This window comes from Helicoverpa zea, chromosome 4 (assembly GCF_022581195.2).
Source record: "Helicoverpa zea isolate HzStark_Cry1AcR chromosome 4, ilHelZeax1.1, whole genome shotgun sequence".
Taxonomy (NCBI): domain Eukaryota; kingdom Metazoa; phylum Arthropoda; class Insecta; order Lepidoptera; family Noctuidae; genus Helicoverpa; species Helicoverpa zea.
Genome location: NC_061455.1, coordinates 10,482,848 through 10,507,582, shown reverse-complemented (window position 1 = coordinate 10,507,582; position 24,735 = coordinate 10,482,848). Strand labels below are relative to the sequence as shown.

Sequence of the window (24,735 nt, the reverse complement as noted above, 5' to 3'; positions counted from 1 at the left end):
TGACTAAATTAATTGAATAGGTTTTATTTTATTTTGAAACGGAATTAATAAAAAATATTGCATTGTCAATACACACTAAGCCTATTGTGCGGATTGTATTATTATCATAGTAGGACCATACGGTATAGTACATACGTAGGTACTCATATGTATGATGACAGATGACACAGTATGATACCACCTAACAGTATCTAGACAATAAAATAAGCATTTCCTTGTCTATTTAGATTTATATCCTTATATGCATGCCAGACGATTTCTAGTAGAAAGCTTGTTGATATCCACATACATCTTAGTCATTACATTTTATCCATGTAGGTAATTCTATATCAATATCTAAGTTTACTTTAAAAACCCTTTATTGTTCATTACCATACCCCCATCCTAATTTTTTATTTGAGATCAGCCCATCATGTTGCTTTGGTTGCATTAAATTTTCTGGCTGACACGAAACCTTCTTGGGAATTCTATTGAGGCGGTTGCTCACCGCTGCGCTACTTGGTAGGCTATCCGCAAAGCCCAAAGTGCTGGTGGTATGCACTCGGCCTTATCTCCCTTAGTCGCCTCTTACGACACTCATGGAAGAGAAATGGGGAGGCCCTATTCTGATCTGGGACCATCACGGCAGCTACTACTCAGAGAGATACAGAGACACAGAAGTATACTAGTTTATTTTCCTTATGAGTTTAATAAAATATAAATAATTTGATATTATAATCTTATAAAGTAAATTTTATATTATAACCTTTAACGCAACTTGGTACAGCTTTAAAAAGTTTAGACATTTGATAATATAATGCGTTTTACTGTAGCAGCAAACCCATTCAGAATTTCCCGAGAACGCTCAAAACTGAAATGCGAAAAGTTTGAAAAAAATGCTCTAAAAGAAAAACGATTAATTTGGTATTTTCATTTTACGTGCACTATTAATTTTACTATAGTTATTTTTGATGTTTACATAGCACAACAAAATAGTTTTTTTTTTTTGTAATTAGGTACTACCTACTTTTTAATCATTGTAAATGTAAATTCTAGCCGACCAGAAAGAGGACTAAAAATATACCTCACTCAACTTTTTAATGGTACGGTCGAGTTAAGATAAAAATTCTGTACCGCTCAGAAATTTAAATAGGTTTATGGGTACCATTAAACGGAATTTATTGTCCAGTTTTTTTAGCTTTTTTTATTATATTTTCGAAAAAAAAAAACGAACTTTATCTGGATGGTATTTTGCATAATGTGCCAGTAACACGAATTGGTAAAACAGCGATCTAATATTATCGGGGTCGTAAAGTTGAAAATGATGATTGTTTTTTGTTTTCATGCATAAAAGCGCAGATCTGTTAGATATTTTCACTTTATTTATAAGCTAAAATGGCCCTGTGATTTATTTCTGAGATACCATAATGGGTTCTATAAAAATCGTTGATATTGATCAGGTTTCGACTCCATTTATTTTTAACTGAAAAGATAGGTTTCTCAACTCAACACCACTATCATTATATCTATCTATATCGGTATCATTATGAGCAGAGTAATTGAAAGCGTTTTTCTACGATATCATGGTGGTTGTTCGTGGAAATTTGGCTTCAGACAAAAACATGAAAAGATTCGCATTGCGGGTAAAAAACGTATAGATGTTTTTTTCCTATACAAACCAGTTGAACAGGAAACTAGTGGATATGTTCGATTTTTGTGAATCGTTTTTCGCTCCATGTATGTGGAATTCTGAGTTGTTTTGCCTCAAGCTATTGTATTACTATCGTACGTTTATAAAAATATTAAGACTTAAAGGATGTCTTGTTCCAAACATCATTTTATCATGATTTTTTTTTTAAGAATGAGATCTATCTGTCACGCTTTTGCGCCTAAACTGCTGAACTAATTTAAATGAGTGCACAGATAGTCTAGAGCCAGAGAAAATAATTATATAGGGTACTTTCACTCTCGGAAGTAATCCCCTTGGGATGTAGAACCGTGGGAAAAAGTTAGTTTAAAATAATGTCCTAAAAATAATTCGAACATCCCCTATGAATATTTAGGTTATCAAAGATGGCTGCCGGCCAACCATTGTTTTTGATTTAATAGGTATCATGTATAACAAGCCACAAAATTGGCTCTAAAATATCATGCTACCAATAAAGGTTGTACCAAATTACATACCAAACAAATGTTATAGGTTCTTACATACGTATACATTACACACATAATATGTATATAGGTTCTACTTATTTAGTAGTAGGTAATATTGGGCTTATGATATGAACACAGGTAATATTGTAACTTTGAACGAGCAATTCTTGTATATTTATTCTTTTATTTTGTGTTCTTTGTAAATGGCTCTTCTTTTTAAAAATCTACCAAGAAGGTTAGATGTTTTATAGGTTTTCATAAGTCTCTCCGTCATACAGTACTACAAATAGCTGATGACCAACCTTAAAAAAAAAAGAAGAAGCTTTTCCCATAGCAAGGCACATAATATGTTTGTCTTTTATGGCAGTTATTTTTTGTACAGTACCAAAATTTGTGTAGGTATAACTAACTTGTAAGTATACAATGTTACAAGGAAAGAAAAACATGACCTTTGATTTTTTCATCCATAAATCTCATCTTAAGGAAATCGAGTTATACGTAACATAGACCCTGATTTAATCCACGAAATAAATTGCCAAAATATAAAAATAAATAAACACAACATTTTCCACTTTTCAGACACATACATCTACAACATGTAACGTAATTAACGCACACTCTCAAACTCCCCAATTAGAATATTATGTTATAATCATAATACATACATTTAATTTTTAATTTAACATATACAAGGCTATTTTTTGTTTATGGGAAACCTGATACACCTATCTAGTATTTTTATGTAAAGAATCTATGTACGAAATTTCAAATCCGTATCATGAAAAATCACAAAGTTATAACGGGACTGTCCGTAAAAATACATAATCACCACAAAACGCACACATGCCGCGCAACGCGATAGCACCGTGCGCTCGCGCCCGCTATGAACTCGCCGTGACCTTTGTTGTGCGAGAATTAATAACTATTTGTGGTGTCCAACATTCAAAGTTTTTTAGATAATTTTGGGAAAAAATATAACATGGTGTAAAAACTATTGGAATCGATTCAGTTACTGATTCTGAACAAACTATATTCAGGTTTCGCACAAACAAAAAATAACGTTGTATATGCATTGTTATTTACTAAATTAGTTATACCAATTCTTGAAGAACTTTTTGGTCATACTACTACGCACGCAAATATCGCGCCGCGCGCCGTTCGACTCGACACAACATAACGAAACTACGGAAAAAGCCGACAATACACGAAGTCTTATTACTTTGAGTTACGGTCTATTTGAATTTGTTTTGACTGTACAGGGTTAATATGACAATAATTTCCGTAGTTTTAATTATTTTTGGGATAAAAAATTACCTAGATTAAAAATGATATAAATCGATTCAGTAAACGATTCTGAACAAACTAATTTCAGGATGTGCGTTAATTAAGTTACATGTTGTATATGTTGTAACGGAACGTTACATGATTTGTAAATGTTAGTCTTTGTTTGTGTGCGGGTTAGGAACGCGCGGAATGAACTGAACGAAGGGTTTCGATCGATGCAGCGGCGTGAGCGCAGCGCCGGATTGACATTAGCTCCCTGGTCGCTTCTAGACTGGTGCGTGCGCTGACCTCCTACCAAATTCCGTCGTGGCAAGCGCCCTAGCAGACACGGCCGTTTAATTTTGAAAATTAATTTTATTAAATCAAGTGATTCAGTTTATTTGTTGTGTGGAAATCCCGAATTAGGGTAAGTTTTGAATAGCACACGAATTCATATCATTCATGCAGTTATTTCCAGCTTTGTGCTTCACGTTGTCTTTATTTGCAGCTTTTCATATTTCAATTTATATTTCTGTGTACCGCTGTGCTTATTCTTGCCGTATTGCTAATTTTACATGGCTTAATCTACAAAGTTATAGCTGGCAATAGTTAAGAAAAGCATAAGCAAATTACAAAAAATGTTGCGTCATTCTAAATTCGAAGTACCTTCAAGTGAATTAATAATTTTTTCCATTTTAAAATTTTAAATAATTTTTAACTTTCGTAACTGCCACGACCGTTAATTCTGTTTGATTCTATTTTCTTTTCTATTTTTTTCAATTGTTAATTCTGTTTAATTATATTTTCTTTTCTTTTTTTTTATTGTTGTAAACTCCGTTCTGTAGTACCGCCACGTCAATGCTACTACGTTTAGATAGGTATCTCTTCCTCGTTGTCGTCGGTGGTACTCCAGCACGGAAGTTATTAGGCCGAGTTCTGATTAGCTCGAACGGTGATTCCAGGTTTTTCCACCCGGCTATAAGACGCCAGCAGCAGCAGCCTCGTGTTCGGTTTGTTACGAGCCGAGGTGTCGCCGTCGCGATAGCTTCGTGCAGCACCGCGTGCACGTCAGCACCGTCTCCATCCCTGTGACGTCACCGTACAGCACTGCAGTACATCTCGGCCTACTTCCATCTCCGGCCAGCGGCGTGTTTTCGCCGCCACTACAGGGGAGTACCTATCCCTGCAGAAGTGACTTCAGACAAAGTTATACTCACGACCCACAAATCAAATCTTTGTGTGCCTCCGGCTGTGGTTCTTTTTTTCCATTATACATTTTTTTAAAAGGTACACACCCGTTTTTTATTTCTATCACCTCGTAGGTGGGAATCAAACGGGTGGAGGTTACAATGTATTTTAGCATACACATTTTTTATTCGTATTTTTTCATCTACCAACACACTTCTACCTAGGTACTCTACCTATTCGATATGGACTGAATCACAAAAAATAACATCATGCCAAAATACCAAGGCTGTGATTTCGGCATATTTTTATAGCGACACGTTGTTTATATGCCGTCTCTGTTTTTCATTTCGATAGGTAACTTTTTAAGATGGAAAATTTTAGGCTCTGCAATACAGTCTAATGACAGTCGAGAAGATAATATACCATGATCATCGGTCTTCTTAAAATTATCACACATGTGGTTGGTCGCCTAGCCAGCTTAGAAGTAGCATAATTATTGTATATGTATACATAGACTTTCGTAAAATATAAACGATAATTACATTCAGGAAAATAACCAAGAATATACCCCAAAAATCTGTACTGAATTAAACACAATATTCACATTCATAAAGAACCAATAAAATTCAATCAACCTGCTCTTGGTGGGAAACCAATTTTTATTTCATAAGCAAATCGAGATAAATTCTCAATGGTGGAGGAAATAACATTACGCTTACGATACATAATTTTCCTGTTATGCAAATTGAAGATGCGCTGGCGGCTTTTTACATAACGGATAAATATGATTATTCAAACGTGTTTTTGAGAAGGAAACATTTATAAAATGTTCCGACGGTTTAAGCATTACTAATATACAAACATACTCACTTTTGCTGTATTGATATTAGTTTTAGAGGTAATCAGTTATTAACCTAAACAATTAACAACACTTTGTATTACATGACAAACTCTTAGAAATAGGTAACACTCTTACTATTATAAAAGCGAAAGTGTGTGTGTGTAGGTTTGTTACTCTTTACGCACGAGATTGTTCAAGGTGATTCTGGATTTAGATGAAACTAAACTTGTACGCTAATTTTTATCTGGGGCCGTCGAAGAAGTTCCCTCAGGAAGTGAGTGAAATTGCATGTGGAAGCTATTAACCACTAAAAAAACGGTTGTCTGTAAAGTCGGTTTACTGACGATAGTCGAACGTGACAACGTCATAAGAAATTGATCGTCAGATGTTGAACGTTGCCGAACGCGGAGGCCGATCGTGCCTCTTTGTTGCTCGTTGCGTGCTCTCGCTTGCACTTCAAGCCTTAAACGGAACGCCTCAGAGCGAGGTAACGCCGCATGAGTCATGTTTTTTCGTGCGTGCAGCCGGCTCCATCGATTTATAAGACGTTGTCACGTCAAAAGAAAAATATATTTTATAAAAATTGGTGTCAATTAAATTGGCCCGAAGTGTTTCGTCGTCCTGACGTACGTCAACCGCAGCTAAGAACCAATCCCGAGTGACGGCTATGACGCGATGCGCTGCGGGCCAATCACCGCTTTACCGCCGCCCCCGCGCTCCCTTCATACCACCAAAGGGACCCAATAAATCACTTCTGCGCAGGTGAAAGTCAGGGCTCGACTTCCGTGCCGGTAACTGTACTTAACTAGCAAACGACAAGTCAGTACATGAACGCGCGATTGATTATTTAAAATGTGTAGGTAGTTATAAAAAGTAATATCGTAATCGTGATTGCAACTACAATTTGTAGTTAGTAATTAAATTTTTTAACTACTTTTTACGATTATTTAATGTAATTTGCAGTTTTGATTACTAACTACAATATGTAGTTGTAGTTAGTAATCAGTAGTTAGATTTCATTTTGCCCAACACTGGCTATGCTCCATAATTATTTCGATCGAATAGTAAAGCAATTGATTTTTTACTCATCGTGAAATAGTTCTATTACCTTATTATTATAGTTTTGTTATAGCATAACCTACAATCGCTGCACTAGCGGACTGATGCTATTTATTGTAATTATGAAAGCACGAATATTCGACAATATATCACTGAACATATATTTAATATCGAAAGAATCATTACCTTTATCGTCGCAATTATCGTTGCTATAAACAATTTACACCACATTCACTTTTCACTGCACTTCATACTTGACGAAAATATGTAAATATATTATTGAATAGCAGCTGTTTACGCGGACGCATCGCTCACTCAAGTGGGAGAGAGACAGATGTTGAACGCTGCCGAACGCGTAGGCCGATTGTGCGATGGAACGCCTCAGAGCGAGGTAACGCCTCAGAGCGAGGTAACGCCGCATGAGTCATGTTTTTTCGTGCGTGCAGCCGGCTCCATCGATTTATAAGACGTTGTCACGTCAAAACAAAGACCCGTAGTGACAATCTGAATGACTATCATTGTACGTGATGCGTCTTGGCACTGACCGTACTCTGTCGTCACACTTATAAACGGCATGATGTGGCAGAGCCGGTTCTAGTGCGAGATGAATTGGGTCCCCAAACAGAACTGTTATCACAATAAAAACATAAAATCCAAAAATATTGTCTTATTTTGTACAAAAATACAGTAATAACATATTATTTTTGATGCCACATAAGTAATAGTTTTAAGTATTTTTTCATGTAGATAAAAAATAGTACATAATAAAATGTAGATAGTTATTTTTACTGGCTCAAATAATGGCTTAAATAGCATTTTTGCCTAGACGGCATCCAACACTGTTGGCGCTCCATTCATGGGGCCCTGTACGGTGGCACTCGTATTTGCCTAGGACCGTCTCTGCAATGTGGTAACTAGCCTACAAAACCGGTATGAGAGCATTTTGGATTTCCAACTCATTGTGGCGAGGATTGCAAAAATATGCATCATGTTGTGTTGTAGGCTACAATTTAATGGATAACAGAAGGTAATGAAAAAAATTGATTTAGAGTTAGATTATTAATTGATGAATTTATTTATTTGTACTGCAGTGATATATCTACATTTACCCCTCAAAACTTGTTCAGTTTTAGCAGTAATTCAAGAGAATTAATAAAACTACTAAGTACAGGAAACAGAACATGTACAGTCAACTTCAGGTCAGTGGTAACAGTTTTATAGGAAAATCGTACTTATTACTATTGAGTTAAGGTGCATGACAGTTACCACTGATGTGCGGTCTACTGTACCTACAGGATAATTTTCACAACTTTCTTCATAAATAAAACCATTAGTAGTTATTAATTATGCGACATTTACATTTCTAATTTCATATAATACCTAGGAAAGACCTTTGGCTCCAGGATCGAGTGCTTATTAACATTAAAACCATAGTATTAAACAGTTAGACATGTAGTAGGCAAATTATGCTAAACTCTGCCTACCCGTTTGCACGTAAGTAGTGACATTCCTTGAGCGATACATCTCTGCGTGATAAGGAATGTTATGCAATTGTGCTTCTACGATTCAAAGTAAGATTGCAAAGACTAAGATGTAAAGAGGTGAGAGTAGGCAGATACCTTTAGAGGATGTGTGTTAAGTTAGTAAAATAGATACTGTTTCTCTGTGAGTTATGTGTTAGTACAACATGAGTGGATGGTTTGAGAACTGTGTTAACATGGATCTTGAGCGTTAGTTATAATTGAACCAAACCTCATGTAGAGGTTTCCCTACATCTTGAGTACATCTTAAGTATATAGTACATACATAGGCTTTCTATTTATTACTCTAAAAAAGCAATTCTTAATAATTTTTGTTGCTTATTAATTTTGATAACAGATCTTATATATCTATCTTATATATCTTAATCTTCTTACTTTAATCTCTTCCCTTAGCACACAAATATAGCATATACATATATCTAGACAGCCCTGTAATTTATTCCTTCTTCCATCAAACGGGAAATTGCGCGAAGTTTATTGCCAAAGTTCGGTACAAAGTTCGCATACCCACCGGCTTCGAATTCACACCTACATGCACCACAATTAAGAACATATATATATATAGATATACGTATTATGTTTAAGCTGCAGTGTTCCTGCAATTCTCCTTCGCTATGCACCGTGCTTCCTTGTTTACTATGCGGCGCTCCTGAGAGATTAAGTCTCAGGTTTATACAGGGAGGTATAGGTATACAAGCTTAGTAAAGGTGTCTACGCATTGATGGTTTGTGCATTGATGACTGTGCTGGAAGATCGAAGGGCAAAATAACTTTAAAAAATATGCCGCTCTTCATTCAAATCATGGGTAAGGTTGAAGAGGTCAGATAGGCAGTCGCTCCTTGTAAAACACTGGTACTCAGCTGTATCCGTTTAAACTGGAAGCCGACCCCAACATAGTTGGTAGAAGGCTAGACAGATGATAATTCTTTACTTAAACATTTATTTATTTTAGTTGTTTGTTTATATTTACTTAAATGCTACACAAATATTGTGGTGATTTTTCTTAGCAGACGAGAAGCTAAACGGTGCGCAAATAAAATCGAGCAATGAAATTCCTCCCATTCCAAATTGAATTAAACCTCCTTGGGTCGTATTTTCCCTGATACCGGTTAGCTTCGATAAAACGCAGTCTTAAGCGGTCTTCAGGCGATCAAATTAAAGTCAAATGTTTTTATTTCAAATAGGCCTTTGTAGGCTCCTATGAAATGTCACACTAGTTGCACGGTTCTAAAAAGTTGGTCTCATGGAGAAGAGCCGGCAAGAAACTCCATAGACACTCTTTTTTGTCACTCGGCACCTTGTAAAGATAATAGTATGTTTTATGATCAAATTAAATTGCTCAATATTATTAATTGCGCAAAATTGTCCAACAATGTTATATTGAATGTTATGTAATGATTGAATCAAAAGTTTGAGCAAGCATCTTGAATTTGTACCATGTAATGTATTATTTCTAGTATATTGTACATACCTTGGTATTGCAAGAACTGCAGTCTTGAAAAGAAATAAACAAAAAAGGATAAATAAAAAAACGTAGATTTGTTTTAAAAAGTTACTGGTAGTAAATCCCATATACTTTCGCAGATTACCCGACCAATGAAGAAGCAATCTTAAAAATTGTTTTCCCAGCCTTTGATTGTGTTTCCACGATAAACCGTAATCCTTTTCACAACCACTATACAGTATAGTTTGCTCTAAAATCCCCAACGGTATTTACTTCCGTGCCGAGCTAATCTAGAGAACAATAAGATATATTTTGATGTGGTTTTCGCTTTCCACATAACGTTGAAGAAGATTTACTCCCAGAATCCTTCCTTGCCACACTATTATTATTATGACAAAAGGAAGACGTAAAATGTTAACAATGCGCAAAGCCAAGAATATTATAATATAAGCTGAGATGTGTCCTTTGTTAAAATACGGCATTTTACTGAATATTCCACAGATGTAATCTTTCTTATTTACTTACACGCCAATCAGATAAAACGTCATCGAGATATCTTTTATATTTCATATTTCAGAGAAGCCACATAGACAGTCCTGATTTCAGAGCAAAAATTCACATAGGTAGCCCGCTTAGTTCAAAAAGAAACTTAAAATTAATAATTAATTTCAGGAACATCAGTTTAAATAATAAAGTTGTTTAACAAGCTGGTCGTAAACGCTAATAGAGAAAAGGTAATTAGAAGTACGGTGTTTATAAAAATAACTATACATAAGTAGGTTAACCCAGAAGATTTCATGACCTGGGTAACGATGCCGTATAAAATACGGTTCTAAAAACCTATGAAGGTGGAATACACGTATAACACAAGTGCACAATGCTCATAAAAGTTACTGTACCTACAAAAACAAAAGCCTGCAATTCCGCTGTTTTCCGTGGGGACCACTTCACACCCTTTCAAATACTATCTGCCTAGCCTTTTCCCAATTATGTCGGGGTCGTCTACCGGAGCAGATGAGTATTAATCCCTACTAATATTATAAATGCGAAAGTAACTCTGTCTGTTTGTCTGTCTGTTACGCTTTCACGCAAAGAACATAGGATAGTTTTTATCCCAGACTTTTGAAGAATTCTCTTGGAAACTACGCGGGCGAAGCCGCGGGCGGAAGCTAGTGTTTTACAATGAGCAACTGCCTATCTCACCTCCTCAACCCAGTTACCCGGGCAACCCAACCCTAGGTAAGACTGGTTTTCAGACGTGCTGGCTTTGCCGCACCCTATCGAATAAAAATGAAATATTTATTTTAAATCACAACGAACCCTTGAACCCATTATAATATTAGACAAAATGCAGCTGAAGTAATTGGAACCTGAATGCCAAATAGTCTGCCTTTGTACGAAATGAGAAAGGTTACAAATGACGTCTTTTGTGTACTAATAATGTAATGGCGTGGAGTCAAATCAGTTCGTGTATTATAAATAGTTATAAACTTTTTACTAATTGAGTCCTATGTAGGCGGAAAAATAGCTAGCTTTCAGTCATTAAGCTGAAATTTCAACCTTCTTGAAGTTTATTAGAAAACAGTTTTCCGACTACAATAACAATTTACCTACTCGAAGGAACTGATTTATTGGTTATATCAAATTGTGGGCGAACCGCCTCGGTCAAGTAACTTCACTGAACAGATTGAAAAACTTTTTATTTCCGATACTGAACAGTACCTAAGTTAGTTTTTTTTAAAACTTGCCAAGCAATATTCTGCTGTACGAATTTGAGCTTTAATATTTTTACATTCTGTCCGTTTTTGATGTTTAGTTTCGCGAAAGTTGTTGAAAGCAAAAAAGTCAAAATTTTTCAAACAAACAGCTATTATCCGACATTGCAGAAGTTGGGATCAGCTATGTTGGAATTGGCGCGTCGAGCGTGGCTTTAAGCGCCAGATGCCTGGGATACTTTTTGAAAAATTGTTCATTCGTTCTTTCAAGCAGACGGTGTTGAAATCAACTTTATTTTTAGTAACTGCCTATAAAACCATTCATTTTATGTATAAGGCCATTACGATTTTATTTGTCATCTTACGCAATTTAAGGAAAAAGATTCTGAGAGAAAACAAAGAAGGCGTTATGCCATTTTCTGTTGTTAAATTATCGAAGTACCGTTTAAAAGAGAATTTTGTAATATTTCTTTACTTTAGTACTCATACACCTTTTGAACTATAGTAAAATCAAATTCCATATAAATGAATAACGTTCGGCACTAAACATTCTCACTGAATAGCAACAAACCGTCTGCGTGCCTATACATAATCTTTAGAGGAAATTAAACAACAAACTCGTTGAGGCAGTGCAGCGAGACCACTTTCCTCCAGCCACATAGCACGCTCCAATTTAGGTGGCCATGCCTATTAACTGCACACCATACGGCCCACTAACCTACCAAACATGGTAGTGTTATACCAAAGACTTGGTAAGTACCGTGGCTATGCAGAGAAATGGCATTTTCGAATTTAATCAGCGCGGGAAGGAATGCCCAGGTATTTCATTGAATTCTGTGTTTGTTATAAGTCGTGTGTGTGTTTTGATATGGGGATCAAGTAAGACGCATTTTTATTTTATTTTTTTAAACGATTTTCAAAAAATATTTACAAAAAAAACTTTTTTGTTTTTATTTTCGGCTTAATTTATAATCCATGTTATAGTCGTCCACTTTCTACATTATAGTTCAAAAGTAATAAAATGTTATAAAAATATAACTTCAGTTCTAAAAGTTGGCCGAACTCGCCGGGGTAAGGCAATTTCACTTTGCTTTATTGTTAACGCTCTTAGCCACAACTTCTTATTACAGCGAAATTATTTCACAACACTACTTTTATCTAATGTTTGAGCCGTCAGAAACTTGTGAAAAAACTTCTCCAAGTTCCATTACTCAAGTTCTACCACTAATCAATCTTTGGGACTAAAGATAAAAACAAAAGACGATTCAGGTACACTATTCATGAAGGTTTGAACTTTCACAAATTTATGGTCTTCGGCCATTAGCGTCGAAGCCAGGTGTCGCAAAAAATATAGAAAAAACCTTGAGATTTAGATCAGCGAAAAGGACAATGCCAGGGTCTGGGCTCAAAGTTTGCCCAGCAGTGGGAGTAGTTCCAGCTGGTTCCATAGTGCACTCTGAACATGAAATCCAAATATTTTTGAAATCGGTCCCAGAGGTCCCGAGAAAAACCGGTTCAAATGTTCTCCATAGATAGTCACTTAACAAAGCCTGAGCCATTTGCCCAGTAGTAAAAGTGGTCGAAATAGGTTCTTTACTGCACTGTTAACACGAAATCTAAATATTTTGGAAATCGGTCCAAGAGGTCCCGAGAAAAACCGGTTCTAATGTTCAACTTGAACAGTCACTTTACAAAGCCCAAGCCGTTTGCCCAGTAGTGGAAATAGTTAAAATAGGTTCCTTACTTCACTCTTAACACGGAATCCAAATATTTTTGAAATCGGTCCCAGAGGTCCCGAGAAAAACCGGTTCAAATGTTCTCCATAGATAGTCACTTAACAAAGCCTGAGCCATTTGCCCAGTAGTGAAAGTGGTCGAAATAGGTTCTTTACTGCACTGTTAACACGAAATCCAAATATTTTTGAAATCGGTCCCTGAGGTCCTGAGAAAAACCGGTTCAAATGTTCTCCATAGATAGTCACTTAACAAAGCCTGAGCCATTTGCCCAGTAGTGAAAGTGGTCGAAATAGGTTCTTTACTGCACTGTTAATACGAAATCCAAATATTTTGGAAATCGGTCCCAGAGGTCCCGAGAAAAACCGGTTATAACGTTAAACTTGAACAGTCACTTTATAAAGCCCAAGCCATTTGCCCAGTAGTGGGAATGGTTAGAATAGGTTCTTTACTTCACTCTTAAGACGGAATCCAAATATTTTTGAAATCGGTCCCAGAGGTCCCGAGAAGAACCGGTTCAAATGTTCTCCATAGATAGTCACTTAACAAAGCCTGAGCCATTTGCCCAGTAGTGAAAGTGGTCGAAATAGGTTCTTTACTGCACTGTTAACACGAAATCCAAATATTTTGGAAATCGGTCCCAGAGGTCCCGAAAAAAACCGGTTATAATGTTAAACTTGAACAGTCACTTTATAAAGCCCAAGCCATTTGCCCAGTAGTGGGAATGGTTAGAATAGGTTCTTTACTTCACTCTTAAGACGGACTCCAAATATTTTTGAAATCGGTCCCAGAGGTCAGTAGAGGTAATAGTCGTGGTGGCCTAGTGGGCAAAGAACCAACCTCTCGAGTAAGAGGGCGCGGGTTCGATTCCAGGTCAGGCAAGTACCAATGCAACTTTTCTAAGTTTGTATGTACTTTCTAAGTATATCTTAGACACCAATGACTGTGTTTCGGATGGCACGTTAAACTGTAGGTCCCGGCAGTCATTGAACATCCTTGGCAGTCGTTATGGGTAGTCAGAAGCCAGTGAGTCTGACACCAGTCTAATCAAGGGGTATCGGGTTGCCCGGGTAACTGGGTTGAGGAGGTCAGATAGGCAGTCGCTTCTTGTAAAGCACTGGTACTCAGCTGAATCCGGTTAGACTGGAAGCCGACCCCAACATAGTTTGGGAAAAAGCTAGGAGGATGATGGTCCCAGAGGTCAAGAGAAAAACCGGTTCTCATGTTAGCCAGCCATTGTTAGCTAGCCATTTTAAGCAGCCACAAACCTAACAACCTTCTTTTCTTGAAATAACATTCAGATAGTTAGTGGTTTCACTGTTAACAGGATAAAATAACAGAAATAGACGTTTAAAGGTAATTGTTGTTTCTCTTGCTTTTCAGTCTCTATCTACTACAATCAGTCCTAAGTTCGTGTAGCGTCATGCAATTAATATCCGTAATGGCAATGGAAAAATCTTATCAGGACGAATTAAATAAGCTCGAACACGAGGTAGTAAATAGTTACCGTTAAGGAGTTCCCTCGTCTCACTGTCGTCTCCATCGGCAGGTCAGGTCTTAACCTCCACAGTTTACCTGGACCGAATAACAAAGGAACTATTTGGAAAGTAAATCCTTTCAAACAATAAAATGATTGTTTATATCGGTTGGTAAACGACGGAGTTAATATGCACGTACTTACGTAAAAAGAATACAAACGAACTGAGTGAGAAACTCCTCCATTTTTTGAAGTCGGTAAAAAAAATTCTCGTTCAATACCTCGTATTTGTCGATTAATATTATAATGCATTTCAATTAAGGTAATAAAAGTGGAATAGTTAAGAGTTCGTAAGGATGTTTTTCGTAATATTGAATAAGAGTCAAACCAGTTTTTCTCAGGACTCCCGGGATAGATTTCGAAATATTTCGGTCTGGGACCTATTATAAGCCTATGGAACATAATACACTATGCAGTTACTGTGGGCAACTCTTGAGCCCAACTTCCATACAAAGAATAGCATTGTCCTTTAAAGATAAAGTAAGAGATACTGTGAAAGTATACATAAAATTCCGACCTCGCCTTGGGCTAATAACACAATTAAACAGTAAATAACTTAAACTGGGAGCCAATTAATTTCCGAAATGGTTCTGTAAACAGAGTCTGGTGGGAAACGGGCACGGACGTTTCTTTTGGAAATTCAAATGTTCGGTCGAAATGAGTCTCGGACTGAATTATGGACTTCTTTAATTAATTAAATGAGCTGAGTCGGTTGTTTGTTCTAGACGCGACGCTGACGCGAAACATAATGCTATCGTTTCATCATTTTTTCTTTAGCTTTTTTGGTGCTTTGCTTTGCTATAATTAGAATCAGGTAGCCTTTATGAAGTTATTAAAAGTACTAACCAGCTAGTGTTATTTTTATACTTTACCGGAATCTAGAAATGTAGTTCCATTTTTTTCTGGTTTATTTATACTTTCAACAAACTGTGGGTGTCCACGAGTATTGTACAACTTTATCCATATTTCATTTGAAAGAGATATACTTAAATACAATTTATATAAATGGGTCGATCCTTTAGAAAAAACCAATCTCTTCGAGGAACAAAAGCTCATTTTTCATAACATATAATTTCCTTCGGTAAGTCATTGAAGTACATATTTCTCGAAATCCTTTGCACTGGCGCCTTGCCAATAGATTTTTTCTTAGAAATCGTAGATATTTTCTTTGAACGTATTATTTTTATTGGTTTTGGTTCTAATAATAAAATCATTATTATTCATGAAGCAATTAAGTTGCTTTTATTTGTTAAATTCTCTTAGGTACTTTTTATTATGACATGAGACTTTATTTTTAGAAATAATCGGAATCGAATTGAAAACAAAAGAAAATTGTTTTTGATAGAAGAATCGTCTAGGGACCGTTTGTGTCTATTCTTAAATGTAATGTAATATATTGATAAAATATATTTTTTATGTAAGATTCCACCGACGGTTCTGGTGATTGAAGTTTAATACTTAATACTTATGTGGTTTTGTTTAAGTGTAGTGTAGTGTGTTAAGGGTAGTCAGAAGCCAGTAAGACTGACACTAGTCTAACCAACGGCTATTGGATTGTCAGGGTAACTGGGTTGAAGAGGCCTCATGGGCAGTCGTTCTTTGTAAAACACTGGTACTCAGCTGCATTAGGTTAGACCAATAGCCGACCCCAACATAGCTGGGAAAAGGCTCGGGAGCTGATGAGTTTTTCATGATACACAGAAGTGATTTACGTGGTTTTTAATTATGTTCTAGATCATCCTTCGAGCCTTTTCCCAATCATGTTGGGGTCGGCTTCCAGTCTAACCGGATTCAGCTGAGTACCAGTGCTTTACGAGAAGCGACTGCCTATCTGACCTTCATCCGAAACACAGACAATGGTGTCTAAGATATACTTAGAAAGTACATACAAACTTAGAAAAGTTGCATTGGTACTTGCCTGACCTGGGATCGAACCCGCGCCCTCACACTCGAGAGGTTGGTCCTTTACCCACTAGGCCACCACGACTTTTTTTTTAATTATGTTCTAGATATTGTAAATATTTTGTGAAATATTTTAGGACAATATCTAGAACATAATATCTAGAATTATATTTTAGATATTGTCCTAAAATATTTCTTTCAATGTTTTCCAGGCTGATCATCCTATTGGCGTTACTAGTAGGAGTGTTATACAGTCTTCATCTCCTGGTCCAAGACTACCAAGCACTGACAGCTGCCTCCAAGCTGCTTCGATTTCTCTTCAAAAGAGATTTGAGCTCACAGAATACCGTTGTAAGTTATTATTTTTATACCATTTATAAAATATAATAAAAAATGTATATTTCAAGAATACAATAAGAGAATATTTGTATGAAAACAGAACAATAGATACAACTGTACAGTTGAATAGTAGTCACACTCTGCAATCTTTAGTCGGCGTATATTTTGTTTGGATTCACTCAGTATGGAGATAATACACACATTATTAAGATCAGTTATTTAGCCGATATCAGACTGGCTGAAAACTTTGACTGTAATCAAGTTTTTCTTTAAAAATATATTCTTACTGTTGGCAACTGAGTGTTTAGTCCGCAGTGTATAAAGTACCCACTCTAAATCATACAGATCACTTGTGCATAAAACTAAAAAAAATATATCAATAAAAACTTAAAAAAATAACAAAAAACGGTTACTAGACAACGTAAACATTACATTACACAATACAAACAAGAACCATTTCTACAGTACATAAACATATTATACGCTTAGAACTAGTTTGTCTAACTTGAATTACTTTCTCTTCATTGTTCTTGTCTATACTGATATCCCTGTTGAATAACATTTGAAGTGTCTAGACCAAGGCCTGTTTTGCACATAAACCGCACGTTATACGCACGTTATCGTCAATTGTCGAAAGCTTGCAACTGTGTCTACGGAGAAACTGCATAGTGTTTGGCTTTTATAATGTGAATTCGGCAATCATTTAAATAATTGCGTTGAGTAATCTTTAAGTTAAGTAACACCCCTTTTTAATTCGTGATTAGTTTAGGTCATAAAATATTTGTTGCAAACATTTTACCAATTAATTTGATTTATAAGTAAGATTGTTCAAGAAGTTGCCTTTCTTTGAAAAAAAATCTTTGTGTTATGACGTATCATGAATGTTAAGAAAAACCTAGTTTGTACTTAGGCACTGATAAAAAAACTACCTAGTGATGTTCAAGCTTCCACTTTTGAATTAAGAACGAATATTAAAAAAGTAATTAACCGTTACTGGCCAGAATATAAATTATTTCAGCACCCTTTAGATAAAATCCTTGAACTCCTTGCTGAGTATAAACAAAACTGTACAAAATACGACATTCTTGTACAATATTGCTTTTTAATCAAGTACCTTTAGTTCCAACCTAATAATTAATTGATATTTTCCGCGGCTTTAGGCTCAATAGGCAGGTTATTCCGTATTTAATTACAAAATACTTCATAAATAATCGAAGTAACTATGAATATTTTATCAGCTAGTTTTGCATACAATATTGTTTATGAAACATTTACCGTCTTACCACAAAAACTTTTTAACGTCAGTTTAAGACTTGTCTAAAAAAATGTCAAATTATGACGTTGACATATGGTTCATTTTGGAGCCACATTTTTTTTAGACAAGTGTAAAACAGTGGTTAAAGTTTTTGTAGTAAGGCCATTAGAGGGTTTCAATTAAGTTAAAATACTTAGGTATACTTACGGGGAAAAATTAATGACGTGGCAATATGCGAGGACATTTTTTTGTAGGTGAAAGAATATTCATGCGAAAGTCAGTAGGCATCGTCATTTTTTTTGTTGAAAATAATTATTTTACTTAGTTCTATTGAGAGATTACAAAGAAAAAGTTTTTACACTGACGCTACATTTTTATTTGATTGGCTCAATTTGCATTCACAAATGAAGTACTCAAGGCCAGTTACAGATCGCCATTATGATTATCACAAAACGGATAAAATTTATATTACAAACTAAGTTAATACGTCCCAACAAATTGTTGTAACCCTCAGAGAAATCAACAGTAATTTAATACTTCGTAACTGTTTGAGTGATTCATGGCATCAAAGGAATAGTTTACGTTTTCCTTTTAATGTCATTAAACAAACTCCTCGTCTAATAAACGGCCATTAGCATTTAGGAAACTTAAGAGGATTTCGGTTTCTATAGAAAATTTAACGTGATTAAATATGTCTGTGGAAAATTCTGTTTGGTGACTGGCAAGATCGGGAATACTCTAATTAACACTGTAGTACTTACATCTAATAGTCGATTCTGCTCTCAGTCAAAAAGAACATCATTATACCATTCACAATCGGATAAACGAACTCATTATATTTGTGAATCCGTCTGTCTACAAAGCCGTGTTAATGTATGAGAGTCCGGGATCTCTTCGTTACGCCCTTTGTCAGTCCGGAGGTTTTTTAAACAAAGCATCCCGTCCATTTCCCCGCCATCCGAATAATAAACGTTGCTGTTTAATTCATTTGCTTTAAATAATTTATCAGCTATTGCAAATGAACTCATTTTCGCTCAAGCTTTTGGCAGATTTTCATACCTTATTTATTTTAAAACCAGTTTTAACTAGACTATGGTAATAATTGCTGAAACCTCAGTCCAAGCGGTGAAACAATACCATTAAATTGGTATGTTTGCGGTAGCGCATACAAGGATCATTACGTATGCATTTCATGTTCATTTAGTGCGAGTTTTCAGTTTTTATTGCTGGTTTAACGATGTTTTTTGGAGTTTGTTAGCTTTATTATCAATGTTAACCACATCGTGACGCCGTGGAACTATTTGGCTTTTCATAAACCGTTTAGAAAATTTGAACAGCTCTAAAAATGGAGAGAACTTCTAGGAAATTTGCGCGAACATTTACAGAGCAGTTTGCTTAAAATTAGATTGCGGCGGCCAGTAGGTAAACTAAAATTCAATTAGTATAGGTATTTTCGTCTGTGACTGAAATCTCATCATCTTAGTTTTGACCAACACGCGTAGGAGGCTATCTTTACAAGTTTAACCTTTAAAAGTATCAAAGTAACTTAACTGTTTGTTTGTTCGGCTCCATTTGATTTCCTACCTAATTGTATTATCATAGGGTACATATTTGAATTATAACCTTATCCCAGCTTAAAACGTTTGGCTAATTTATTGCCCAAGAGATTCCAGGAAAGTGAGTAGCCGTTCAAGGTTGATTTATTTTATACTTTTTAAATAGTTTGCTTTTTTTTGTTTAATATTTAATCCTATTAAACATAATACCGCTGCGCAGGGAAATAATATTTTTTTTTATTATTTAATCTCTCTTTCTTTGAATCTCACTGATACCATTTTAATTACTTCCTTTTCAATGCAGATTAATTTAATTTTGTTGTTACTTTAGACATATAAGTGTCTCCTACCTACATAATACTAATTTTGGTGCCAGAGACATATGAACATCTACATATACCAATGTGATATACCTAATTAAGTTTGATCTAGCTAGAAATATGTTTGCAATCTAGGTTTCACTGAACATTGTACTAACATAGGTCTTACGGAATAATTAAATTAGCAGTTTAGGCAGTCTGTGCTGTCTCGAGTGTTGTTTTGAATCCAAGTTTCGAAGTATAGCAACTATCTTCTGCAACTATACGCAGAAGTTTAGACAAGGTGCTCATTACTAATTCAATTTGTGTCTGAATGATTCTATACCTATAATTTTTAAAGTCAAAGTTAAAGTCATGTATAAGTAGTTTCAAATAAGATATTAAGAATATTGTTAATGCGAAAGCAACTTTGTTAGTAGGTATTGAAATGTTTGGCACAGAGATATAACATGGATAAAAACCCTAGACAGATAGTTACGGACACTTTTTATTCAGGTGACAAGAGTAGTTCCAGCGGGATTCGAATGAAATCGCAGTAGACATTAGAAAAAAAAATTAACCTAAAATAATTTATTCTACTAGGTATCTGTAGTCTTGAATGGTTACTAACCCCAATTACTTAGTTATCTATTTTCAGCGATATTTAATCCGATCTGTCGATAATTAAGCTACTAAAATATTAGGTGAACGTGTTAATCATGATATTTATCAGTTCGATCTTTGACAAACTATTAATATATCTATTAGATGGATCTCACACTACCACGCACCGTTTTAGGACATAATAACAACGTTCATGGACGTGTTGTCACCCTGTTCGAGATGTAGACGCATTCGTTAGACAATAGCTGAAAATCACATAATTAGTAACTTATTTATGAACTAAAAGTTACATAATCTTGGGTTCATTATTTTTATTCAACTATTTAAAGGGTCTCTTCTCATACCTAGGCAGCACACATATAATTTTGCATTACTTAGTCCATACAAGTTAACAAAACTAATTGTGTGTGTGATCCATTTTACAGTCTAAGTCGTCTCAAAACTTAATACAAATTGCTATCGGAGATTTTGAAAATTAGATCTTTGCCATCTGGTATAACGCACCTTGAGGCGCCTTTAAATGAGAACTATTTTATTTGAATGACTTTTCAAACTATTGTAATCATTTTATTAAGTTTTGTGATTAGTAGTGATATAGGTAGGACCTACTGTAAGAAAATTAAATGACGTAAAATGTTTCAGTAATCAAACTTTTTATGCAAAACGTTATTACTTTACATCCCTAAAGAATGCACCCTGCATTTTATAGAGGAAAAACCGATAATTATAAGTCATCATTTATATTTTAACTGGATAAATAATATGCATTTTCGAAAAATGTCACGTTACTAAAACCCCGAATTGAGAACTCCCTTTCTTTTTGGAAGTCGGTTGAAAAACATGAAACAAAAAAGATCGTGAGCAAAACGTTTTGAGCATTAACAGTACTACGCAGAGTGGGGTTAAACTACCCGAAACGTTTGGTTGCTCTGCTCTTAAGCCTCGTTCAGACTTTAGACACCTTTAGCCACTTTTAGCCTTTTTAGCTCTTTTTGCTGAAGTATCGATAGTTGGTCGATATTTTGGAAATTGCGCTCTGATGTGAGTGAAGTTCCATGTGCGTTCCATTATCTTTTGTTTTTTTTTCTTATGAGTTATTTAAGAATGGTCTTTCGCATTGTTAGCTAAGAGATAAGTTTGATGGAACTATTACCTAGAATGCATCAATAAATAAGGTGAAGTAAACAATTCAATAATTGAAAAAATTGAAGAAATATATGACTAGTTTCTAGGTACTTATTTACTATAAACAAATCCAAGAGAGTTTCAAGATCACTCATTAAAAACATTTCCAATGAAAATTTCTTGACTGACCTAATATTTGAACAGAAATTCGTTTAGAATCCAAAAAATATGAAGAATTCTATTTCGTTCCAAATAACTGTCCTCACATTTACTTTGATGGACCGGAGATTTTGAGAATGCGGGTGACACAGATTCTACAAAGTCTTCGCTTATCTTGAGAGCTCAAAGTACGCATTTTGGGTAGTAATAATATTAATCTTTGTTATTATCATGTAGCTATACATGTTATACTACTAATATTTATTCTTGAGAAAGTTTGTGAATTGGGATATTTATAATTTGTCCAGATTTTGAACCAAAGGCTTATTTCCCTTGTTTTGACGTAGGTAGTTCTATAGGGACACGGATGAAGCCACGGGCAGATGCTCATCATCCTCCGAGCCTTTTTCCCAACTATGTTGGGGTCGGCTTCCAGTCGGGCAGATGCTCCATTTAATAATTTTATTGCCTTGGTTTATAGAAGCGATGCAGCATAATTATTAAGTCGTTAACTTTAACATTTTGTTAACTCTACAAATCAGATCCATAATAATAATTACAGATAGAGTAAATTTGTATTGAAATACAAAATTGTTTTCCAAATCAACGTTAAGACTTGAGCTAGACTACACAGCCCCTTACATTCTTACAAGCGCAAACACTAACCAGTATCTATTACAAGTAAGCACAACCTCTTTAAATGTCCAACAATAAGTTTTGAACGTTCCACAGAAGCCTGCCGTGCGATGGAAGAGAATATTGCTATGCGACCCGATACAATGCGCGAGGTACTTCTATTGTGAACTGGGGGCGCAGCGCAACAACGAGGTGCTACAGGGCTTCGTTTATATGCTGACGTAAGTTGAAAGTATCTTTTTAAGATTATTTTTATCTTAGAAATCTAAGCTTATATTATAAAAACTAAGCTTATATTATAAATACCAGTCTAACCAAGTGGTATGGTTTTGCCCAGGTGACTGAGATGAGGAGGTCAGATAGGCAGTCGCTCCTTGTAAAACGCTGGTACTCAGCCGCCTCGGGGTAGACTGGAAGCCAACCCCAACACAGTTGGGAAACGGCTCGGAAGATGATGATACTAATATTATAAAGAAATAAAAGTTTTAAGTTTATATGTAGGGGGTAATCTTTAGAACCGCTGCCGGTCGGATTTCCAAAATTCTTTCACTGATAGATAGCTACAATGTTCTTGAGTAGCTTATATTTCTTCTTTTTAAAACGGCTAGGACATTATAGAAATACATTATTGAATGTCCATTCTTCGGATTTATCCATCAACGTGACGTAACCAAGACATTTAAATGTCTCGCACACTGCAAACTTTTAGTAGGTGGATACTTTGTTTGGGCTCATAAGTCCGTATGAAGATGAATGCTAGTAAGCACATTATAAAGATCAAGTATTTAGACGGCATCAGACCGACTGTAGGTAAATATTTAATACTAGCTGTTGCCCGCAACTTCGTCTGCGTGGGCAATATAGAATAGTCAAAATACTACTTATCCCGTAGGTGCATTCTTTCACGTGACAGTATAATTAGGATTAGCACTTAGCAGTCGCATAGATTCATTGATCAAGGTTGTGTTGTGGATGTGACCATTTATCTAAACAAAAGAAGTAAAGTTTGTGACGTTGTGAATATCTCTGGATCTAGTCAGCCAATTTGGAAAATTATTACGTATGGTGCGTAAGTAATTTTCACAGGAAACAGTTATAATCTATGTCTATATGCTTTGAGTCTGACAAAGCTGTCATTTGTACATTTTCTGCAGCTGCTGCGACTAATCAGAAGCCAGAAAGTCTGTCAGTCTTACCATGGATATCGGCTTGTGTAGTTGACTGGATTGAAGATAGGTAGATAGGTAGTCGCTCCAAGCAAAATATTGGTACTCAAACAGATTCGGTGACTGGAAGCCAACACCAACATAGTTGGGGAATAGCTGGATGGATGATAAAATGAGTCATCATCATCAGCAGGCGCATAGGGTAGGATAGTTTCACTACTGGGGAGAAACACTTGTATGACGGGGATTTTCTGTGCACTTACTCACTATGGTAAGGCTGACCCCACATTAGGCGTGCGCGATCCTCGGGCGTGTGAGTAGCGCGGGCGTCGCGAGCACGCTTCATGAACGTCGCGTTTTGCTGCCCTGCGGCATGTGTGAAGAGTGCAAGCGACGCGCTCGCGGCGAGCACGCGGCGCTCGAGTTGCGTTCTTACCCCTTCGCATGCTATCCCCGCCGCCCGCTAAACGCCTTAGCAGTTAAACGTCAAGGAGAGCGGCGCGTGCGCGCCGCGAGCGCGCTGTAGGTAAATGCCGCAGGGCAGCAAAACGCGACGTTCATGCAGCGTGCTCGCGACGCCCGCGCTACTCACACGCCCGAGGATCGCGCACGCCTAATGTGGGGGAGGCCTAAGCCGGGACTCCACCGAAATGTTTGCATTAGTTCACGAATAGGCAAAATGTACGTATCTGTGAGAGTCCACTTCATGTTTTGGTACTTGAAACCTGCAGTTTTGCCAAGATTTTCAAAATGTACGCTTGCAATTTGTCATTTCTTGGTGAAGCCAGCAAATCGAAAGGAACATAAGTGTTGTATACTGTGCGTCACTACCGCACACCGGGAAAATTTCGCTCTTGCGGAGGACGTTTATATACCATATTTTGTGTCACCCAGGACGACAGTAAGTATCCACCGAAACGCTTTCAAAGACCTGATGAACGAACAAATCAGACCTGACTTGGTCACCTGGGGCCAATCAGAGCTCTATGAAGCGATCATATGCTTTGGCTCCTACTGTTATTGTGGTTTCTGAAAATTTATTCACCTCATTCAACGATGAATGTAATTCTGATGGTACTATTAAGAACACTTGCTTAACGCAGAAGCTGACGTTGGCAGGTCGACTCTTTTGACTTCTCGAATAGGATACCATTGGTTTTTGTGCAATGCACACCTGCAATGCATGCTGGATTAGGATAGGATACCGGTGGATAGGATTT

At 36.2% G+C, this 24,735-nt stretch overlaps 1 protein-coding gene and 1 long non-coding RNA gene across 2 annotated transcripts in view; both read left to right on the top strand.

The window, feature by feature from the left end:
* Window positions 1-3,545: 3,545 nt before the first annotated feature.
* On the top strand, window positions 3,546-4,686 carry LOC124629819. Its single transcript, XR_006984340.1, has 2 exons — window positions 3,546-3,823; window positions 4,359-4,686. It is a non-coding gene; the product is annotated as an uncharacterized LOC124629819 (long non-coding RNA).
* Window positions 4,687-11,109: 6,423 nt separating this feature from the next.
* Window positions 11,110-24,735, top strand: part of LOC124629898 — a 30,795-nt gene continuing 17,169 nt past the window's right edge. The window contains exons 1-3 of the mRNA XM_047163560.1: window positions 11,110-12,003; window positions 16,569-16,707; window positions 22,446-22,570. Coding sequence (XP_047019516.1) covers window positions 11,996-12,003; window positions 16,569-16,707; window positions 22,446-22,570 — 272 coding nt within the window. The 5' untranslated portion in view covers window positions 11,110-11,995. The remainder of the gene's footprint in view (window positions 12,004-16,568; window positions 16,708-22,445; window positions 22,571-24,735) is intronic.